The 24,097-nt window shown below is 39.6% G+C and overlaps 1 protein-coding gene across 1 annotated transcript in view; it reads right to left on the bottom strand.

The window, feature by feature from the left end:
- The window catches only part of LOC140195030 (exostosin-1-like), a 151,129-nt gene that overhangs the window by 52,378 nt on the left and 74,654 nt on the right, over positions 1-24,097 (bottom strand). The window contains exons 2-3 of the mRNA XM_072252615.1: positions 11,561-11,654; positions 9,701-9,808 (exon numbers count right to left, since the gene is read on the bottom strand). Coding sequence (XP_072108716.1) covers positions 9,701-9,808; positions 11,561-11,654 — 202 coding nt within the window. The remainder of the gene's footprint in view (positions 1-9,700; positions 9,809-11,560; positions 11,655-24,097) is intronic.

Below are 24,097 nucleotides of genomic sequence, written 5' to 3'. Positions count from 1 at the left end.
GAAATAACAGGAGTAAACTCATCATTGCTCCAGAGACTGAGGATAAAAAACAAAGAATGACACAGTAGTTGGCAAGTAGGGGGATACATCACATACTTTTGTGCCCTGGTGGTTGGATTTTGACTTATTCCCAAACAGGGGTTTGCTGGATGTAAATCCTATGCCATGTGGGAAATCAAAATTAAATTAAATAAGTAATGAATGCAAAATTAGAAATAAAAAAGTAGTGAAGTAGTGTTCATGGGCTGATTGTCCATTCAGAAATCAGATGGCAGAGAAGCGGTTCCTAAATCATTGAATGTGTAACTTCAAGCTCCTATACCTTCTTCCTGATGGTAGCAATGAGAACAGGAAATGTCCTGGGTGATGGGGGCTCTTAATGATGGATTCCTTAAATGAAGATGAGCAGATTTGGAGTAGCCCACAAAATGTACTATGCTTTTCAACCCATATTTGCCCTGAACAGTGCTGGTTATTTAGGCGAGATCTTGCATGGGTTGGAATAGAAAAAGGAATGAAAGTTCTAGAGATTTCAATAATTAGAAGTATGGTGGTTGGAATACAGGCATTTCTGTGGCCATTACATAAAGGACAGGGTGGAATGCTGCTTAAGGTTGTTAACAAATGGGTAGTGAAATTCTGGGGCGGAATACAGATAGCCAGTGACATAGGCTGTCAGGTAAGCAATGTCTAGATTACAGGGAGCTAAGAATGAGACTGAAAAGCCCCAAACTTACCTCTGAAGAATATTGCTGAGGGCAACCTGCACCAACCAGTGAGGCCATGTGACGAGCTAGGGCCTCAATCAACATGATTAGGTTACATGCGGGTCAGAACAAGCTCTGCATATTAACTGCTGAGACAGACCCACTAACCCACCCCTCCACACTACCACTTTATAAATTTCCTGTCAATCACCTTACGTACAGACACTTCTGTGCCTAGCTTCACTTTATGGACACACACTCAATTTATGTATGTATTTAAGTTACTGTATTTTTAAAATGTTGTTCTTTATCTCACTAGGTTTTTGGTGCTGCTTCAAAACCACAGAAACAATAATTTTGTTCTCTTTTACACTTTTAGAGTTTAGAGTTTGTAAAATGTGTTCAGGAAAGTTTTCTAAATCAATATATAGAGTGACCAACTAGAGGGGATGCAATATTGGATCTCCTGTTAGGTAACGAATTAGGGCAAGTGACAGAAGTCTGTGTAGGGGAGCACTTTGGTTCCAGTGATCATAACACCATTAGTTTCAATTTGATCATGGCAAGGATAGATCTGGTGCTAGGGTTGAGGTTCTGAACTGGAAGAAGGCCAAATTTGAAGAAATGAGAAAGGATCTAAAAAGCGTGGATTGGGACAGGTTGTTCTCTCGCAAAGATGTGATTGGTAGGTGGGAAGCCTTCAAAGGGGAAATTTTGAGAGTGCAGAGTTTGTATGTTCCTGTCAGGATTAAAGGCAAATTGAATAGGGATAAGGAACCTTGGTTCTCAAGGGATATTGCAACTCTGATAAAGAAGAGGGAGTTGTATGAAATGTATAGGAAACAGGGGGTAAATCAGGTGCTTGAGGAGTATAAGAAGTGCAAGAAAATACTTAAGAAAGAAATCAGGAGGGCTAAAAGAACGCATGAGGTTGCCTTGGCAGTCAAAGTGAAGGATAATCCAAAGAGTTTTTACAAGTATATTAAGAGCAAAAGGATTGTAAGGGATAAAATTGGTCCTCTTGAAGATCAGAGTGGTCGGCTTTGTGCGGAACCAAAGGAAATGGGGGCGATCTTAAATAGGTTTTTTGCGTCTGTATTTACTAAGGAAGCTGGCATGAAATCTATGGAATTGAGGGAATCAAGTAGTGAGACCATGGAAACTGTACAGATTGAAAAGGAGGAGGTGCTTGCTGTCTTGAGGAAAGTTAAAGCGGATAAATCCCCGGGACCTGACAGGGTGTTCCCTCGGACCTTGAAGGAGACTAGTGTTGAAATTGCGGGGGCCCTGGCAGAAATATTTAAAATGTCGCTGTCTACGAGTGAAGTGCCGGAGGATTATAGAGTGGCTCATGTTGTTCCGCTGTTTAAAAAAGGATCGAAAAGTAATCCGGGAAATTATAGGCCGGTGAGTTTAACGTTGGTAGTAGGTAAGTTATTGGAGGGAGTACTAAGAGACAGAATCTACAAGCATTTGGATAGGCAGGGGCTTATTAGGGAGAGTCAACATGGCCTTGTGCGTGGTAGGTCATGTTTGACCAATCTGTTGGAGTTTTTCCAGGAGGTTACCAGGAAAGTGGATGAAGGGAAAGCAGTGGATATTGTCTACATGGACTTCAGTAAGGCCTTTGACAAGGTCCCGCATGGGAGGTTAGTTAGGAAAATTCAGTCGCTAGGTATACATGGAGAGGTGGTAAATTGGATTAAACATTGGCTCGATGGAAGAAGCCAGAGAGTGGTGGTAGAGAATTGCTTCTCTGAGTGGAGGCCTGTGACTAGTGGTGTGCCACAGGGATCAGTGCTGGGTCCATTGTTATTTGTCATCTATATCAATGATCTGGATGATAATGTGGTAAATTGGATCAGCAAGTTTGCTGATGATACAAAGATTGGAGGTGTAGTAGACAGTGAGGAAGGTTTTCAGAGCCTGCAGAGGGACTTGGACCAGCTGGAAAAATGGGCTGAAAAATGGCAGATGGAGTTTAATACTGACAAGTGTGAGGTATTGCATGTTGGAAGGACAAACCAAGGTAGAACATACAGGGTTAATGGTAAGGCACTGAGGAGTGCAGTGGAACAGAGGGATCTGGGAATACAGATACAAAATTCCCTAAAAGTGTCGTCACAGGTAGATAGGGTCGTAAAGAGAGCTTTTGGTACATTGGCCTTTATTAATCAAAGTATTGAGTATAAGAGCTGGAATGTTATGATGAGGTTGTATAAGGCATTGGTGAGGCCGAATCTGGAGTATTGTGTTCAGTTTTTGTCACCAAATTACAGGAAGGATATAAATAAGGTTGAAAGAGTGCAGAGAAGGTTTACAAGGATGTTGCCGGGACTTGAGAAACTCAGTTACAGAGAAAGGTTGAATAGGTTAGGACTTTATTCCCTGGAGCGTAGAATAATGAGGGGAGATTTGATAGAGGTATATAAAATTATGATGGGTATAGATAGAGTGAATGCAAGCAGGCTTTTTCCACTGAGGCAAGGGGAGAAAAAAACCAGAGGACATGGGTTAAGGGTGAGGGGGGAAAAGTTTAAAGGGAACATTAGGGGGGGCTTCTTCACACAGAGAGTGGTGGGAGTATGGAATGAGCTGCCAGACGAGGTGGTAAATGCGGGTTCTTTTTTAACATTTAAGAATAAATTGGACAGATACATGGATGGGAGGTGTATGGAGGGATATGGTCCGTGTGCAGGTCAGTGGGACTAGGCAGAAAATGGTTCCGCACAGCCAAGAAGGGCCAAAAGGCCTGTTTCTGTGCTGTAGTTTCTATGGTTTCTATGGTTTCCTTGTATACTGGAACTTACATTAAGCATTATTAGACATTAATCTTGCGGAGGTAAAGCCATGTACCTTTTGCTTTAAAAAAACACTTCAGTGTATAGAATAATGCGAAGCATTCCTAAGATTATCTTTTAGATTAGCTTTTTTTTTTAACATGTACATAAAAAAAATACAGTGAGATGCACAGTTTATGTCAAATCAGATCAGCGAGGATTGTGCTGGGCAGTCCACATGTGCTGCCACACTTTCAGCACCAACATAATCTGCCACAAACTCACTAACCCTAAATATACATCTCTGGAATGTTGGGGAAACTGAAGCACTTGGAAAAAACTCTTGCGGCCACAGGGAGAATGTACGAATGTATAAACTGTTTACTGGCAGTGGTGGGAATTAAATCTAATTGCTGATTGCTGGCACTGCAATAGCATTACGCTTAATTCCTATGCCACCATGCCATCCTCAAGGTGACTAAAACTTAAACGTTTAAGACAATTTAAAGAAATTAATGGATTTAAATAGTTATCAAAAACTTCAATGCATTTGGTGTACCTGATAAGAGTCATAGATCGCATAAACAGCCAGAAACTTTACCTCAGGGCAGAAATGTCTGATACCGGGGGCATAATTTTAAAGTGACTGGAAGAAAGCCGGGGGGGGGGGGGGGTGGTGGCGGTGAAAATGTCAGGGGTAGTGAGTATGTGGAATGCCCTGTCGGTGTTAGTAGAGGCAGAAAAATTAGGGGGATGTAAGAAATTCTTAGATAGGCATATGTATGATAGAAAAATAAGAGAAAAAGACCATAACATATAGGGGCAGAACGAGGCTATTCGACCCATCAACTCTGTTCCACTATTTCGTATTGGTGGATCAATTTTCCTCTCAGCACTAATCTCCTGCCTTCTCCCTGTATCCCTTAATGCTCTGACTAATCAAGAATCTATCAACCTCTGCCTTAAATATACCCAATGACTTGGCCTCCACAGCCACCTGTGGCAACGAATTCCACAGATTCACCACTTTCTGGCTAAAGAAATTTCTTCTCATTCTATTCCAAATGGATGTTCCTCTGTTCTGAACAAGTCTCCAACGGACAGCTATGTAGGGAGGAAGGATTAGATTGATCTTAGAGTAGTTTAAGATGTCAGGCTGAAGGGCCTCTTCTGTTTTGGTGTTCTGTGTTCTATTTTGGTTTTCCTAAAAGAACTTGAAACACTATTTAAAAATATGACTGCAAATGCAATTAAACCAAACCTGCAAATCACCTTGTAGCTGAAAGAACTGGATGTGGGTAGTCAGGTGACTGATCAGAGGGGGGATCCTTCCAAAAATATTTGGGAATTCCAGCAAACTGCTGCTCAACCATCGGATTAAGAGCTTGGAAACAGCCAGTGGAACTCAGCCAGCAAATCTGAGCTTTCCACATTTCAGTTAGGTACCAGCATCTCTGGCAAGCTTGGCAGCAAAACAGAGGCTATTATGAATCAATCTAGTTGCTGTGACTAATAATTATCTGGAAAGTGAAGTTGTTAAATGTCTTAATCACTGTTTTTACGAAGAAGCATTTAATACATCTCAGAAGCTTGTAATTGGCCTCCTGCAGTACGCCAGTATGTGGTTTAAATTGCAGTTCAACTGAAAACAGGAAATGAAAATAAAATTTTAAAAATCACAGCTAGAAAATTCATTGCAAGTACAACAATGTAGTATGAAAATAATCTCTATGCAACTTGCACAGAATATCATTAGAAAATAATAGTGGGAAATTTAATTTTCCTAATGATTATTATGCATTATAAATTCTAGAGTCAGTCATCACACTAACAGCCCTAAGAATAAATGAGTATCAACATATATACAAGAATAAGCATTATATTCATAAATAATTTTAGAAAAACATGATTTGTCATATTAAAACTTAAATATTTAATGCAACTTTATAATAGTTTTCTGAACTGTAATCTTGATTCAATATTAAACATGTAACCAAATATGTCAGATAAAGTATTTTTTTTTTAGCATGTTGCACCAGGCAGTCAGCCATTCTTGTCTGGCGTGTGGTGTCGGGATTGGTCTCCTTTTGGATTAACCGGGTCACAATGTTCCCGACTCAACCCTTCTTTTTTTTTTTAAATAAGGCTGAGTGGCTAGCTCGACGCTCAACCCGGCACGGATGGAAAGTGTGCTCGGGGGGTGGCCCGACTTGGATTCGAACTCGGGAGCCTCCGCTCTGGAGTCTGGCGCTGATGCCATTGCGCCACCAGCCGCCACTCAGCTTCAAGTGACCAAGTGCAGTGGAATAACTGTTTTCCTAACATAGCAGGAACGGTCAACATCATTAATGGAGGCCCCTGCTTTCAGCAATACAAATACACATACCAAAGGGATTGGTAATGCCTTTCCACAGACTCAAAGCAATACATCATATGAAAACAAACATAAAAGATTCTGCAAATGCCAGAAATTCAGAGCCACACAGACAAAATGCTAGAGGAACTCAGCAGAGCAGGCAACATTGAGGGAATCAAGTAGTGAGACCATGGAAACTGTACAGATTGAAAAGGAGGAGGTGCTTGCTGTCTTGAGGAAAATTAAAGTGGATAAATCCCCGGGACCTGACAGGGTGTTCCCTCGGACCTTGAAGGAGACTAGTGTTGAAATTGCGGGGGCCCTGGCAGAAATATTTAAAATGTCGCTGTCTACGGGTGAAGTGCCGGAGGATTGGAGAGTGGCTCATCTTGTTCCGTTGTTTAAAAAAGGATCGAAAAGTAATCCGGGAAATTATAGGCCAGTGAGTTTAACGTCAGTAGTAGGTAAGTTATTGGAGGGAGTACTAAGAGACAGAATCTACAAGCATTTGGATAGACAGGGGCTTATTAGGGAGAGTCAACATGGCCTTGTGCGTGGTAGGTCATGTTTGACCAATCTGTTGGAGTTTTTCCAGGAGGTTACCAGGAAAGTGGATGAAGGGAAGGCAGTGGATATTGTCTACATGGACTTCAGTAAGGCCTTTGACAAGGTCCCGCATGGGAGGTTAGTTAGGAAAATTCAGTCGCTAGGTATACATGGAGAGGTGGTAAATTGGATTAGACATTGGCTCGATGGAAGAAGCCAGAGAGTGGTGGTAGAGAATTGCTTCTCTGAGTGGAGGCCTGTGACTAGTGGTGTGCCACACGGATCAGTGCTGGGTCCATTGTTATTTGTCATCTATATCAATGATCTGGATGATAATGTGGTAAATTGGATCAGCAAGTTTGCTGATGATACAAAGATTGGAGGTGTAGTAGACAGTGAGGAAGGTTTTCAGAGCCTGCAGAGGGACTTGGACCAGCTGGAAAAATGGGCTGAAAAATGGCAGATGGAGTTTAATACTGACAAGTGTGAGGTATTGCACGTTGGAAGGACAAACCAAGGTAGAACATATAGGGTTAATGGTAAGGCACTGAGGAGTGCAGTGGAACAGAGGGATCTGGGAATACAGATACAAAATTCCCTAAAAGTGTTGTCACAGGTAGATAGGGTCATAGAGCTTTTGGTACATTGGCCTTTATTAATCAAAGTATTGAGTATAAGAGCTGGAATGTTATGATCAGGTTGTATAAGGCATTGGTGAGGCTGAATCTGGAGTACTGTGTTCAGTTTTGGTCACCAAATTACAGGAAGGATATAAATAAGGTTGAAAGAGTGCAGAGAAGGTTTACAAGGATGTTGCCGGGACTTGAGAAACTCAGTTACAGAGAAAGGTTGAATAGGTTAGGACTTTATTCCCTGGAGTGTAGAAGAATGAGGGGAGATTTGATAGAGGTATATAAAATTATGATGGGTATAGATAGAGTGAATGCAAGCAGGCTTTTTCCACTGAGGCAAAGGGAGAAAAAAACCAAAGGACATGGGTTAAGGGTGAGGGGGGAAAAGTTTAAAGGGAACATTGGGGGGGGGGGCTTCTTCACACAGAGAGTGGTGGGAGTATGGAATGAATTGCCAGACGAGGTGGTAAATGCGGGTTCTTTTTTAACATTTAAGAATAAATTGGACAGATACATGGATGGGAGGTGTATGGAGGGATATGGTCCGTGTGCAGGTCAGTGGGACTAGGCAGAAAATGGTTCGGCACAGCCAAGAAGGGCCAAAGGGCCTGTTTCTGTGCTGTAGTTTCTATGGTTCTATTTATGGAAATGAATAAAGAGTCCACATTTTGGGCTGAGACCCTTCTTCAGGACTGGAAAGGAAGGGGCAAGATGCTAGAATAAAAAGATGGATGGAGGAGGAGGAGGACTAGCTAGAAAGTGAAGCCAGGTAGGTGGGAAAGGCGAAGGACTGGAGAAAAAGGAATCTGATAGGACAGGACAATGGGTCATGGGAGAAAAGGAGGAAGGAGCACCAGGGGACAGTGATAGGCAGGTGTGTAGAGGTACGAGACCAGAGTGGGGAATAGAAGAGGAAAACAGGAGGGGAAAAGAAAAAAAAGAAAAAAAATTACTGGAAGAAATCGATGTTCACCCCATCGGGTTGGGGGCTACCCAGATAGAAAATGGGGGTTTTGCTCCTCCAACTGAGAGTGGCCTCATCTGGTCAGAAGAGGAGACCATGGGAAAGGAGATAGGGATTAAAACGATTGGCCACCAGGAAATTCTGCTTTTGGCGGACGGAACAGAAGTGCTCGATGAAGCGGGAGGCCGCATTGGGAGCTCTGGATACAATTGATGGTTCCAACAGATTCACAGAGGACTGCTTGGGGCTCTGAATGGAAATGAGGGAGGGGGTTAATAGACAGGTTTAGCATTTCTGTCACTTGCAGAGATGGGGAGGTGGGGGAGGGTGTTTGGTGGTTGAATCTTTTTGAAGATGGCGGATATTATGGAGAATGTGTTGTATAGAGGCTCATTGGACTGTAGATAAGGACAAGTGGGACTCTATCCCTGTTAAGATGGGGAGGATGGGGTGAGCGTGGATGTATGTGAAATGTGAATGAGGGCAGCATCAATGGTGGAGGAAGGGAAACCTTGTTCTTTGAAGGAGGACATCTCGGATGTCCTGAAAAGGAAAGCCTCATCCTGGGAACAGATGTGGCAGAAACGAAGGAACTGAATAAAGCGAATAGCATTTTTTTTCCAGGAGACAGGGTGGGAAGAGGTGGCAGGATAGCCTTGGGAATCAGTAGGTTTATAAAAGATGTCAGTAGATAGAAAAAGAGGAGAGAGGTGTCATTCTCTTCTCTGAATTTGCAAACTAAATTCGTGCAACTTCTAAATAAAGATTTAGTTTTACTATAAATATCGGGAGAAGCAAACGCAATAGGCCAGATGGTTTGTTTCATATAATAACATCCTATTTAAACCTGTCTTTAAAAAATTCTAATTTGATAGGTAAAAATTACAATAACCAATATTTAAGATTAAATATGTCATCTTTCTCCATCAGTCTATAGAAGCTACCTGAAAAACCTTAGCTTGCCATATTCTGTAATTTTATCTGTATTCATCCAAGCACCTGATTTTATTTGCTGAATTAATTCCAAGGTGCACTTGACAACATCATAACTCAAGAGTGGTATCTATTCCTGACTATAACTATGAGATTTCTGTTACTATTTGCACCTCTTTATTCTTAATCTATCTCCTTACAACAACACTGGCCTGTTTCTATCTACCAAACATCTTAATTAAAATGCTCGTTAAATAATCTATACCAGTTTCAAAATCTGAAGAGCCTTCTCCATATTTATCGATACTAGACAGAAGCCTTGTCCAATATATTTTCTCCATCATCACACCTCCAATGCAGAGTGCAGGACAAAATTGCAAGCAATACACTTGTTAAGTCTTATTGGAGATAACAGAATGCTCTATAACTTTTTTATGCCATAGACCCTTACCATTAACTGAGGGGTCTGTGAACCCCAGGTTGGGAACCTCTGATCAACAGCAACAGGTAATGGAAATAAGTTTTAAAAAAGCACAAATTCAGGAACCCTAAAATAAAAGTCAGGAAATACTAGTAGGTTGTACATGTGGGAAGAGAAAAAGAGTTAACATTTCAAGTAATTTTCTGTATTTATTATTTGAAATAAAAACCAGATGTTTTTCTACCAAAAATTTACAATTTCCGTCTTGCAGTCCATCCTCACAGACTGAATTTTTTCAAAATAGCTTAAGTTTTTTTTTAAAAAAGATGGGGTTACAACACCCCCTTTCCCCCCAACATACCTGCAGTAGCAACCTCTCATCTCCAATGACAATAGCTTGGTTCCAGTCGATGACTTCTGAAAATGGCAATTCCCAGCCATTACTTAACATAACTGGAATACATGCAGCCTGTAAAGGAAATATGGAAACTAACTAAAAATTTACAAAAGCATTTTAAAAATAAATATTGTGAAAAGATATGAAATCAAAAATATCCTTTATTAATTGTGAAACAATCTAGAGCTGTAGTGTTTTTTTTTAAATAGAAGATTTTCACACTTGTCATTTCTCTTCCAGTTTGGAACTTAAGTTCCCATTTCCACATTTCCCAGAAGATAGATTTATATTCAGTGATTGGAAAAAAAATCACAACATGACGTATCTCAAAATTCTCAGGCTCTAAGCACCACTGGCATTTATAGCCCATCGTTAGGTTTGCCGGGTTAAAAAGTTAAACAATTCATAAACAGGGCATTCTACACTCTGAGAAGGATCAACGATCAAGCATCCATTTACTAATCTCATTTAATTCTCCTGACATTCCCATTGAACTCTCCTCAAATGGAGCAACTCAAGTCCCTTAAACTCCAGTTGCTGAGGCTCTTGTTCGGCACATTGCATAACAGGTAAGTGTTAATAAAGGTGCAATGGGAGTTGAGCTCCACGTGCCCAGATTTCTGGATGGTTAATGTAGCCACTGAACAATATAGAAACAAGCACATCACTGTGATACCCTGACAGCTGATTACTTTATCCAGCTAGCAATAACCTGAGAAACAATTTCTTCTAAGTCATTGTCACTAAATTTGTTCCACTATACTTTTATCAGTTTCTCCATCCATTTATACAATCTAAATTTGTTAGAACCTACTAAGTTCTCAAACACGAATCCCAAGCAAGAACGTCTGCCTTTTACATGCATCAATGATTCTTCATTTTAAGTCCTACATCTTCCATGTACAAGAATTAATTAAAAATTGTTCCGTCCTTTCAGAACTTTACCCACTTCCAAAAGGGAAAATACGCAATGATTCCACATCTTTATGTGTACATATTAGTCCCAGCAAATAACCCCCACCTTTTTATTCTGGCATCTTCCCTCCCTTCCTTTCCAGTCCTGAAGAACAGTCTTGGCCCAAAAAGTCAATTCTTTATTCATTTCCATAGATGCTGCCTGAACTGCTGAGTTCCTCCAGCATTTTGTGTTGTAACCCTGTTATGAACCTTTAACTGCACCTCAGACCAATTTATTCTTTGTGGAGCCTGCAGTGTATTTTTATTCATGCTACGGACTGTCTTTGGTATGATTTCAATTATTCTTTGTGGAGCCTGCAGTGTATTTTTATTGAGCAGGTCGGGCAGCATCCGTGGAAACGATCAGTCAACGTTCCGGGCCGGAATCCTTCGTCGTTTCCACGGATGCTGCCTGACCTGCTGAGTTCCTCCAGCATGTTGCTTTGACCCCAGCATCTGCCGAATATTTTGTGTATCTTTATTCATGCTATGGACTGTCTTTGGCATGATTTCATGTCAATTATCTGGGTTCTCTGGTCTCCTCCCACAGTCCATGGGCATACCGGCTGGGTTAAAGGGTCATTGTAAATTGTCCCGTGGTTAAGATAGGGTTAAATTGAGGTTGTTGGGGTTTCTGGGGTGGTATGGCTTGAAGACGTGGAAGGGCCTACTCCACGCTATATCGTTAAATAAATCTTACATCAGAAAGGGTTTAATGGATAGGCTGCTGAGAACCAAGTGCACAATTCAAATACAAACGTTTGTATTTCTACATTATAAAACTAAATTGTTGTTTATAATGTACACAGATACACTACAAACTTTTAAATTTTATTTTTAAGAAGCACAGCAACAGTATCAGTTTACCTGCAAAGCTTCCAGGAATCGGAAAGATCCCAGTCTACGACCTCTTGGAACCAAACAGAAGGTGGAATTGTGCAATATCTCACGATAATCATACCTAGGAAAGAATAATTTAAAATTTTGTAAAACTTATCCAGATGGCTTCAAATCAAAGTAGTTTTAACATTTCTAAAATTCTTACTGAACGTTTCATACCAGCCTTTACTGCCCATTACAGTTAAGTTACTATCAAGGTTAGAGCATTGGCTGATTGGTAGGAGGCAGCGTGTGGGAATAAAAGGATCTTTTGCTGGTTGGCTGCCAGTGACTAGTGGTGTTCTGCAGGAGCTGGTGTTGGCTTCTTTTTATACTGTTTATCAATGATTTAAATGGTGCAATAGATGGCTTCCTTGCCAGGTTTGCAGGTGGTACAAAGTTTTGTGGAGGGGCTGGTAGCATTGAGGAAACAGGTATGCTGCAGGGCTTAGATTATGAGAATGGGCAAGAAAGTGGCAAATGAAATACAATGTTGGAAAATGCATGGATATGCACTTTGGTAAGAGAAATAAATGTGCAGACTATTTTCTAAACAGGGAGAAAATCCAAAAATCTGAGACACAAAGGGACTTGGGAGTCCTTGTGTAGAACAACCTAAAGATTAACTTGCAGGTACAGTCAGTGGTGGGGAAGATAAATATAACGTCAGCACTCATGTCAAGAGGTCTAGGATACAAAAGCAGGGATGTGATGCTGAGGTTCTATAAGGCACTGGTGAGGCCTCACCTTGAGTATTGTGAACAGTTTTGGGTTCCTCATCTAAGAAAAGACGTGCTGGCATTGGAGAGTGTTCAGAGGAAGTTCACAAGGATGATTCCGGAAATGAGTGGGTTATCGTACGAGGAACGTTTGATAGCTCTGGGTCTGTACTCACTGGAATTTAGAAGGATGAGGGAGGACCTCATTGAAACATTTTGAATGGTGAAAGGCCTAGACAGAGTAGATGTGGAAAGGATGTTTCCCGTGGTGGGGGAGTCTAGGACAAGATGGTACAGCCTCAGAATAGAGGGGTATTCATTTAAAACAGTGATGTAGCAACATTTCTTTAGCCAGAGGGTGGTGAATTTGTGGAATTTATTACCACAGACAGCTGTGGAGACCTGGTCATTAGATGTATTTTGGGCAGAGCTTGATAGGCTCTTGTTTGGACACAGCATCAAAGGCTATAGGGAATGGGGCTGATGAGGGGAAAAAAGGACCAGCCATCATTGAAAGGTGGAGCAGGCTCGATGGGCCAAATTGCCTAATTCTGCTCCTATGTCTCATGGTCTTATTCCTAGCTCCCCAAATAACTTGATAGGCAAGTAGTTAAGTGTCAATTATTTTCATCCAAAAATGACTGATTATCTGCAAACAAGGCAAGTATGATATTTCTCCCTTAGAAGAACATTATCAAGCCAGAATTGGTGTCTTTTCCATATTTTGTTTAAAATCAAGGATGAGCTGATAGGAATACAGTGGACATATCAGGACCAGGACATTTTGGCCCAATTAAGCGGCTGCCTCAATGGTAATAGTTAAAAAGGTATAAGTAAAAGATAAACTATTTAACTGAGTCACACGTTATGTTTGTAAATGACTACATCCTCCAAATTTTCAATTTCATATTCAAGATGATTGTTGACACCTTCAAATTCTTTGTAGTTCCTAACTTGTTGAAGTAGTGAAATGATTTCATTTTCACTCTTGACATTTCTGACATCTCCAAACCTGAATGCTTGAAACCACAGTGAGCAAAACGGTTCTGAATTGTTTTCCTGCTTATTTCTTGCCAACTATCAGTGACAAAAATCACTTTTTTTGAACCCACAAACAGACTCTATTTAAAACTGTTCACTTGAAGCATGGTGCAGTGTCAAACAGCCATGCAAGTGGATGTGACTGACGCTAGTTAGAAACTGTTTGGTAACAGTCTCCTGTCCCAAATAAGCAGCTGCCTCAATTAATCAAGGGCCCAACTAACCGGAACCCGTTGTATTCAGAGATATCTTTAAACTTTCCCTAATCGAAAGAGGTTCCAACCTGCTTGTAATAGACATTAGCATACTGGTGCCAAAGAAAATTAAGGCAGTGTGCTTTAATGACTAACCCCTGTTGGTCAAGACGTGCATCATGGTTGGTCATGGCATACATCGTGGTCAGCCTCTCTGAGACAACCTTGACCTACGCTTACCACGGACCAAGCCTGCACCATCTCCCCAGCCCTACACTGATCTTTGGAGCATCTAAACTCATTTCTAACCTCCTAAGTCTACAACTATGAACCCCTTTGCAATTGGATCCAGTACTTTCAAACAAGAGACTGCAATCAGTAAGGATAGGCAACAAGAACGCCTTCTCCATTAGTGCTGAGGTGGAGTTGAAAGCTTCAAGTTCCTGGGTATAAATTAAAAAGTTTGTTCTGAATCAACCACGTGGACACAATGGCCAAGAAAGTACACCAAAACCTCAGTCCTGCTGAAGAGTCTTGGCTTGAAGCATCGACTGTACTTTTTTCCATAGATGTTGCCTGGCCTGCTGAGTTCCTCCAGCATTTTGTATGCGCTGCATGGAATTGCAGAATTGTGTGAATACAACCTAGACCATCTTGTAAACCAACTTTCCCTCCAAAGACTCTGCACTACCTCCAAGTAGTCAACATAATCAAGGACCCCTCCCATGCTAGTCACATTCTCCACTCCCCTCTCCCATCAAGGATTAGTTCAAATATCCTGACAGACCACCAGTCTCAAGGATAGTTATTAGACTCTTCAATGGAGCATTCCTATGCTAAAAGATGAACCCTTGATCAATCAAGTAAGGACTCCACTGTGGCCTTTGCATTAATATTTGTTTACCAACATTGCACCTTATTCACAACAGTAATGCTATTTTCTGCATTGTTTCTTCTTTTTACTACTTGATATACTTATGTAGGAATGGTATCTCTAGATGGCATGCAAAAAAAGCTTTTCACTGCATCTCAGTACATGTGATAATAATAAAACTATCAACAATGTGAATTAAAACACAAAAGTTGCTATTTGAAATTAATTTTCTTAAATTACTTCAGACTCAGATCACATATCATCAGAACAGATAGTGATCTTTAACATTAGCTCCTTGAATTGAGTAATACTGTGATTTCCAAAATTCAGTCAGCAAGCCTACACAATGAATAGCCAAACAGTATGAAACAAGGTGCCAGCTCAATTTTCTATCTGTGCTAAATTAGCATATCGCTACAGGGGTGGTAGAGATGTGATACATCTGTCATAGAAGAAAAAGTCACAGTGGACAGCACATGACATTCATGCATTAGTTACATCAAGGGATGGACAGGCAAAAGTTTTGAAAAGTTTATTACAACTTCTCAGATTAAACACCATGATCACCCATGACATAGGACACGGCACATAATGATGATGATGACGACGACAACTGATGTCAACCGCTGGTTGGTCTAAATAAATGATAAAATTCAGTAAATTTCTGAGTTTTTCCACACAGAGGTGATTGGGGCAATAATATTCTGGAAAAAAAAGCAAACACTTTAAAGACTCCCTTAACTTGTGTCTTTGACTCATATGCCTAGTCGGCTCAGTCTTGTTATTCCTGACCTAGAAAAACTTCCGTATCTCAGATACAAAAATTGCTTTGGGAGTAGATATCCTGCTTCTACCAACATCAGCAAATTTATAGAATAGTTCAAAGTGAACTAATTATCAAAGTACATACGTCACCATATGACGACCATGAGATTCACTTTCTTGGGACATACTCAATAAATCTATAGAATAATGATGAATGAAGAATAAAGAAATAATAAATAAGTAATATTAAAAACATGAGACGAAGAGTCCATTGGTTGTGAGAACTTTTCAATGATTCAGCAATTAAAGTTGAGTGAAGTTACCTCCTTCGGTTCGAGAGCCTGATGGATGAGGGGTAATAACTTCCTGAACCTAATAGCATGTGTCCAGAGGCTCTCGTACCCTCTTCTTAATGGCAGCAGTGAGAAGACAGCATGTGCTAGGTGGTGGGGGGTCTTTGATAATGATGTTGCTTTACTGCACCATCATGTAAATGTGCTCATATGGCTGGTAGGGCTTTACCTGTGATGGACTGGAGTATATCCAGTACTTTTTGTAGAATTTTCCATTCAAGGGCATTGCTATAGAGTGTAGGTTATGTGTGTAGAGTGAAAAGAGCAGAGGACTGAGCATGTATCCTTCAAGTGCACCTGTGTTGAATGTCAGTGAGGAGATATTATTACCCACACTGACTGTGGTCTCCTATAAGGAAATTAAGGATCCAGTTGCAGAGGGAGGTACAGAGACCAAGTTTTGAAGCCTGATTAATAGTGAGGGGATAATGGTTGTGGTGGTGGTGGCCTCCTGTTAAATAATAGCAGTGGGTCACGTTGTCATCACTGATAAAACAGCTAAATGATAGAAAACATCCCATAGGAATGCACTGCAATTATAGGAGTCAATGGGCAAAGGTACAATGGTTTTACAGAAACCATTTTCTGTAAAACATGATTTTCTAGGAACATTTTTTATATAACAGATGCAGTACAGCAATTTTTTTTTAAACAGTTGTACAATGAAACACTGGTTATGAAGTATTAGTTATTGCATAATACAAATTAAGTCTAATGTCACACTACCTGATAGACCACCTGCATAGATGCAAATTAAGTTTAATGATGCTGCAGGAGTAATTTTTTGCATGGTGGTATCAAGGTTCTGTTTTCCCTCACAGCATGCTCCTCAGTAAATGGAATGCTTTAGGATCTGGTTTGAAAGTTCAGAGATTCTGGCATTCATGGGCTAATTGCGTTCTATGAAGTGGTTAAAACAAACTTGCCTGTTAATTTTGGACAGAGGGGCATGCCATTGCAGATTACCAACTTCATTTGCAACACAGGCTGGCCTCACTATAACTTTTGTCAGCAAAACGGAATGCAGAGAATGAACAGAGCCAATACTTGGGAATGGGGGAGGGTAGAAGGTGACTGGAGAAGAGGGAAATCTGCTTGGAACTTTAATGGCATTACAGACCTGGACAACGCTCCTGATTGTTAAGAGGATTATTCTGACCTGTGACTGAGTACTTTAAAAAAAAATTGATTTCCAAGGTGAAAGCCACCAAATCTTGAATTATCTAACTTATTTTCAGCAGCCTAAGTTTAAACTCTGCTTGTACTGAGATCTTCTAAATCAAACAATAATCAAATGGTTAGAATTTTTCAAGAACAGGCTAATTGCAAGTGTTCAATTTGTCAACATTACCTGAAAAAATTAATGCAGGTTTACATGAGATTGCGTTGGCTGAATCCATTTGCTACTACTTTTGATCAATATTGTTTAGAGTCATAGAAAAGTACACCACGGTAACAAGCCCCTCAGCCCATCTAGTCCATGCTGAAACCATTTAAACTGCCTTCTTCCATTGACCTGTAGTGGGACTATAGCCCTCCATACCCCTACCATTCATGAGCCCATTGTCAGGTGATCCCCAACAATGAATTATCGATTGAGGCAGGTTTCATAAACAAACATTTATTAAACTCTGCTCAACAAACAGAGAAAAATATTCAAACGACTAAGATAACCGGAAGTTAACTGCTATACAGCAACTCTGGAACAGTTCTTAAAAGGGTAAATGTGAAAACAGTTCTTAAAGTGGTAAATTTGAACTCAGTCTTAAAATGGTAAGTCAAGCATTTGAAAGTCCAAATGATTTACGCAGTCAATAAGGAGAGATTTCTCTGGAAATGGATTTCTTCAAAGACGTGACGTTACTGCTGATTCTCCAAAGGATTTACGACGAAGGAAAGAATATGGCTTAAAGGAACTGACCTTTTCCTGGCGAGTGAACACTGCACAACTTCCCCGCTCTTGCAGGAGTTAACTCAGATACAGGTCACTATATTATGAACGAATCCTCAAGGTCGATCCTTTATAAAGCCGCCGAATGACTCCAACCTTATTCCGATCCTTCAGGTTCCCATCCTTTAATAAATTCTTCACTCTCCAATATTACTGAAAAGGGATAATTATAGATGCAACACACAAACCTGGCAGCAATTGGCGAAACTGCCAGCACCAATCTTTGCACCTTAAAATAGAAAGGAAAACTCCGTTTTAAAACGAAGCTGCGTCATGACAAATACGCAGCATAACGGAGTAACTGACATACTAACACAAAACTAAACTGAAAACTAACTGCGTCACACCAGGGGTCTCCTTTATACCTGTTGAGAACAGGTCATCATGTGACCTCACACTGGCAGGAAAATTACATCATGTGACCTCTGCAAGACCATTACATCATGCTCATAAGACAGTCACAAAATACCCACAGGGTATGAAACACTATGCAAACCTCTTAAACGTTGAAATTGAGCTTGCATGCACCACTTACTCATAGCTCATTCCACACTCTCACCACCCCGAGTGAAAGTTTCTCCTCATGTTCCCCTTAAAATTTTCGCCATTCATCCTTAACCTATGACCTTTGGTTGTAGTCCCATACAATCTCAGTGGAAAAAGCCTGCTTGCATTTACCTCATCCATACTCCTCATAATTTTCAGCTGAAGTTTTTAGTCTCGTGTTTGATAGTTTACATCAAACCAAACAGATTGACAGCAGTGAGTGACAGCCTTAAGGAATATTAAGAAACCTCAGTACATTTGAAACAAAGTCCAAGGATGCCTGAAGATAGCAGTGCAGTTAGATAGGATGCAGAAGGCATATGGGATGCAAGAAACAAAGTCCAAGGATGCCTGAAGATAGCAGTGCAGTTAGATAGGATGCAGAAGGCATATGGGATGCATGACTTCGTTAGCCAGGACAGAGAACACAAGAGTAAGGATATTGTGGTACAATTTGGTTGCTACTAAGAAAGGTCATTTCTGTCAAATCCTCCATAAACAGCTGGAGATCAAGGTGCCAAGACACATTGCCTTAAAAGTATATAGAGTGGGTATAAGGTGGCCTTTCATTCCCATCCCGATTTATGCTTACCAAGGATGTCTGGAAAGGGAAATGGAATTGTCAAGGTCCACACAAGTAGCTACATAAGACAGGACTACGAGCTGTCTGCAGGGACACGCAACTGCTCTTTCTCAATCTGGTGAAGGATGCCATTTGGTCTGTCTGACACCTCCACGTTCCAGTGAAAAGAGCTATATATAAACAAACATTGCAAACAGACATTCTCAAAGACCCAGGTCCACATGTTCAGGGTCTCAATAAATCTTGTCTGCTCCAGAAAGCTTCCACGGTTTTAAGGCTAATGCACATCAAAAAGCTGGAACTTGAATAAAAATCTCTTGACATGCTCATGGAATATATGAGAAATAAAACTGATGTCATCCAGAAATAATTTAAGTCTTCTGGGTAACTGAAATGATTTGTACTATGAATTGTGACATAAGTGTACAATATTCACAATAATACAAATAAGGACTATTTCTACTGAAATGCATGCCACAAATTCTCAGCACAGTATGCTTTTCAGTACTGCAGGCTCTTAAAAGCATCAAATCAGTTTACTAGAGACACACATTCAGGGCTTAAATAGATGCTCCTGAACTTAATGATACAGTAATTCATTTACCTGAAGAAAATTCAGCTCTTTAACAAAACACTGCCAACAGCATCAGCAGAGAATTTCCTCCAGCAGCAAAGATGGGAATAGCTCATTATGCACATATTTTTAAAAATCAATAAATCTTTGCTTTCAAACTGATCCCCTTCCAAATGCTATTGTTTTGCTACGGTGTAGAGATTCCATATTGCACCACATGAAACAGAAACTACAGGATGCTTGAAGACAGTCACTGGTACTATTAGAAAATAATACTTGTCTAATATGTCTAAGATGGGGTGTTCACTCGGTGGAAGACAAGCTGGATTGCGTTTGTCTGTGACTGCCGCTAGCACGAGATGAGGAAATGCTGTGTGTGTGCTTGTTCTTGCAGATATGTGGCTCCAGGACAACACTGCACATACCATCGATCTGGTGATGTATGGGTTAGGGTTAGTAGTTGTGGGCATGTCAAGTTAATGCTGGAAGTGTGCTGCCCCTAGCACATGTGCAGAGTGCGTTGGTCATTGATGCAAAATGGCGTACTTCAATGTATGTTTTGAAGTACGCATGACAAATAAAATATTTAAGAGAATAATTGCAATATTTTACTGGAACAAATCCAAATGAACGTACTCTAAAATCCTCAAACAAGCCTCAATTAAATGTCTAGAATCAATGACGAATCGAAACAGGATGTTCAGTATTGCATGTCTGCAACAATTCAGTAACATTTCACATCTTGCGTCTCATTTAGAGACGATGCTAAGGATAACCAAAGTTAGATTCCACTGCCAATTAAATTTGTAATGGCTCTGCTTTGCATGCATGTGACTGATGTTACACATGATTTATATACAACTATTCTTTATATTTATCTGGAAAAATTACTTTTCCTCAGTAGGAAGTTCAAAGTTCAAAGTAAATTTATTATCAAAGTACGAACTTGTCACAAAGTACTATCCTGGGATTCATTTTCTTGCAGACATTTATAGTAGATACAAAGAAATACAACAAAATCAATGAGAAACTACACAAAAACAGATAGACAACCAATGTACAAATGGTGGCAAAATATGCAAATAAATAAGTCAAAAGTAAAAATAATATTGAGAACACGAGTTGTAGAGTCCTTGAAAGTGAATCCATAATTTGTGGAGACAGTTCAGTGTTGAGGAGAGTGAAGTTATCCACACTGGTTCAAGAGCACAATGGTAGAGGGATAATAACTGTTCCTGAACCTGGTGGTGTGCATCCTAAGGCTCCTGTAGCACCTTCTTGATGGTAGCAGCGAGAAGAGAGCATGGCCTGGGTGGTGGTGATCCTTGATGACAGATGCGGCTTTCTTCAAGGAGTTCCACCGTCCAAGCCATGCTTATTTAGAGTTCATAAACTACATAAATAGTTTTCTGTATAGATGGCATTTTATCCTTCATAGTAAGAGTATTTGCTGCAGAAAAAATACCACTTCTCTCTTTCCATCTGTAGGTGCAGTGCTGTTAATACTTTTTTGTACTAAGTAGTAGACCACATTATTCATGGAGCCTCAGTATAAATTATTTGGAGAATCAATTCACCATTACCTCCAACCAGGAATGAAATGAAAGCAAGACTCCAGATTTCTACTTTTGTTATAACTTGCTTTTTTAAAAGATGTTAAAAAAGTACAACGTGCAATTATGTATTAAATAGAGAACCTTTTACCTGAAATATCAGCACGGAAGAGAAGAGTTTTCATTTCACAATGAATGTGAAGTATCTTAGCTATACAAGAGGCCGTAGCAACCTGTGACAACTAAGCAAGGTTTTACAAAATGATTGCAATTGTATTCAGAAGTACCAGCACTGAGTGCAGGCAATGCCAATTGGTCACTGACTAGTCACTAACAGTTTCTTAACTAGCGTCAGTCACATGCACTTGTGTGGCGTTAGACACTATACCTTGCTTAGAGCAAACAGTTTTTAAATAGCGTTAGATATGTGTGCTTGTGTTGTTATGTTATTCATTTGGGTTGATGGATGCTGAATTAAGAAGTGATTTTTTTTGACATTACTTCATGTAGGAAGGCAATGAAGGCAGTCCATCATCTGCACTGTGTCTGCACGGATTTTGTTCATTTATAGTCAAAAGAACATAGCAGCACAAACTGTATGAATTTCTTTGTTAATAACTATTAGGAACTAATACAGTTCTATAGTACTGCAGAAGTATTAGTAGACTTCTAATTTGTTCTGTATTTCATATAAATATATCATTTGTTACTCAGTTAAATGGTAGCTTGTCTTTTTTTTATACCTTTTTAAACTATTTCCATGAAACTTTGGCTAATTGGGGTAGCTGCTTAATTGGGTCAAAATGTATTGGTCCTGATGTACTCAATTAACTGGAACCTACTGTACATCAGACATTTGAATTTGGTTTTACAGGAGCTCGATTGTATGTTGGAAGAGGGAGGGTGTTTATAAAATGGGAATTTTATTTACCTGGCTGGTGCAGATCAAGCTGATTGAAATCTTAGAACACACATCTTGAACAAAAGATTTGCGCACAATGGGTCAAGACTCCATACTGACAAATATCAACTGAGAATATAATGAAATGCTTGTCAAAAATACAAGAGAAGTGCCTACATATTACAGTTCCTAGAAAATAATCCTAGTCACCATAATGCGAAGTTATATCATCTACAAATGCATTAAGAAAAATAGAGTTAAAAAAATGTTTATGCCCCATCACACCCTACATAACCTGACAAATTCTAAGAGGAAATTTTATTCAGCATCTCAAACTTTCGGGTAGTCATTTGTGAATTCTGTATGGCCTGTTTTCATTACCTAAACAATGGTAAAAGCAAGGGTTGCATGTAATTGTAGACTCAACAGTAACAAAGAGATCTTCCATGTAACTAACCACAGGTGCATTTTCACCTACCTTCCATTGGCAGCAAGGCCTGAAGCAAAACCATTGCTGTGTGCTGGTTCTATAAACTGTATTCCAAAATTCAAAGCAAGTTTATTATCAAACTAGGTATGTCACCATATACTACCTTGAGATTCAGTTTCTTGTAGGCATTCACAGTAGAAAATACAATAGAATCAATGAAAAAACTACACAGAAACAAAGACTGACAGTGTGCAAATAAAAAAAATAATAATAGTAAATAAATAATACTGAAAATGTTAATTGTAGAGTCCTTGAAAGTGAGTCCATAGCTTGCATTGAGGTGAAGTTATATCAGAAAGCAAACAACTTAACTTAGAATCACAAGAAAGAAATCCTCTAATAAATTTGAGGATAACAGCATGTCCATAATCTTGAGTTGGTTAATCAGCAGGTCCTGCAGTAAATACTCAGTATGCTATGCTTTATGCTGGAAAGGTAAAAGGAGTATTATTTAAATGCCCTCCACGAATGAGTGCTTTAATCAGCTCCAGGTTCTCCAGTTGACAAATCAGGCCATTCTTTACAATCAGTAAGTTAAAAACATTAACTCCTGTGCTAAACTAATTCCAGACACGGAGGTTTTAATTATATATTGAGAAATATTAGATAAGTAGATTATTCTCAATGTTTTATCATGTAAATTATTTCAAATTTCACCTAAATGACCAATGTTATCACTTCAAAGTCTTGGGGTAAATTTCAAATGAAGTTGAATTCTGCATCAATGCTAGCCTTTCAGAGATCTAACAAAGATACTAGGTGTTACTTTATGTACATAGATAGGTAGCAGCTTTATGTTTATAGTCTGCACTCGTTCAAGAGTTTTCCCCGTTTTCTGAAACTAGACAGATAGATAACTAGGGGTGGTTGAAGATAGTTTCATTATTTACCAACATGTTACAGTTCGCAAGGAGCTGGTGTAAAAAGACCATACTTCTCAGCGTTCTAATGAAAGGCAGATTTAAATATCGATTGAAATGCTCTAACAAGTACTTCTAACGATTGAATGAATATACAAGTGATTATACAGTTGTTCATCCATCGTTGACATCGATGAGGACCTCGACACCATTATGATGATTTGATGATAGCGCGTGATTTGGATTTAAGTGAGGGGGAGTTGCGCAGCGTCAGCCTCACTCTCTCTTCCCAATTCCCATCTGGATCCAGTGGCAAGACAGAGTCTAGAGGGCTGGAGATGGGACTAGGTGCAGTGGATGACCAGGACGTCTTCCACCAGGACATGATTATATAATGGCCAATCTGATGGCGGAGGTTAATTGCTTAATGCAATCAATAGCTGTGAACCCACACACAAGCAGTGAGATCTAGTAATTAGAAATAAAGTAATAATCCAAATCTGGAAAGACACAACACTTTATGTATACATTCTAATCTTATGTATTGTATTTATTTAGTTTTTTAAAAATCGTCTTCCTTATGTAGACTGTTATTTCTGTGCTGCATTGGATCCGGAGGAACAATTATTTCATTCTCCTTTAACGCTTGTAAACTGATGAATGACAATAAACAATCTTGAATCTTCAATAGCTTTAGATGAAGCAAAAATCCCCACTCTTGGTAGTTCTATCAGTCATGACAAAACTTAACCATTAAAACACAGGAAGGTTAAAATGTAGCTTCTCACTGTGAATCTCAATAAGAATAGTACAAATTTCTCAAGATACTAAAATAACAATTAATATTAAGATGGGACAAATACCAGATAAAAGATTGTAACATTCTGCAATTAAATGATTTTAAAAAATTGTGCTATTTTGGTTCCCTTTTGGCAAGTATTGCCTTAGCCACATGGAAAGACAAGACTTGGACTGCTACTGAGCAGACTATCTGTGATAGGCTTGCAAGACTGGTTTCCTCTGGGACAAGATGTTTGAGGGGATGGGATAGGATGATTTGGCATTAAGATATCAGATGGCTGGATTATTGGGATCAAAATTAACAGTGCACTGCTTTTTAC

This window comes from Mobula birostris, chromosome 1 (assembly GCF_030028105.1).
Source record: "Mobula birostris isolate sMobBir1 chromosome 1, sMobBir1.hap1, whole genome shotgun sequence".
NCBI lineage: Eukaryota > Metazoa > Chordata > Chondrichthyes > Myliobatiformes > Myliobatidae > Mobula > Mobula birostris.
Note: the sequence above shows the minus strand (reverse complement) of the source record. Positions and strands in the feature narration are given on the sequence as shown.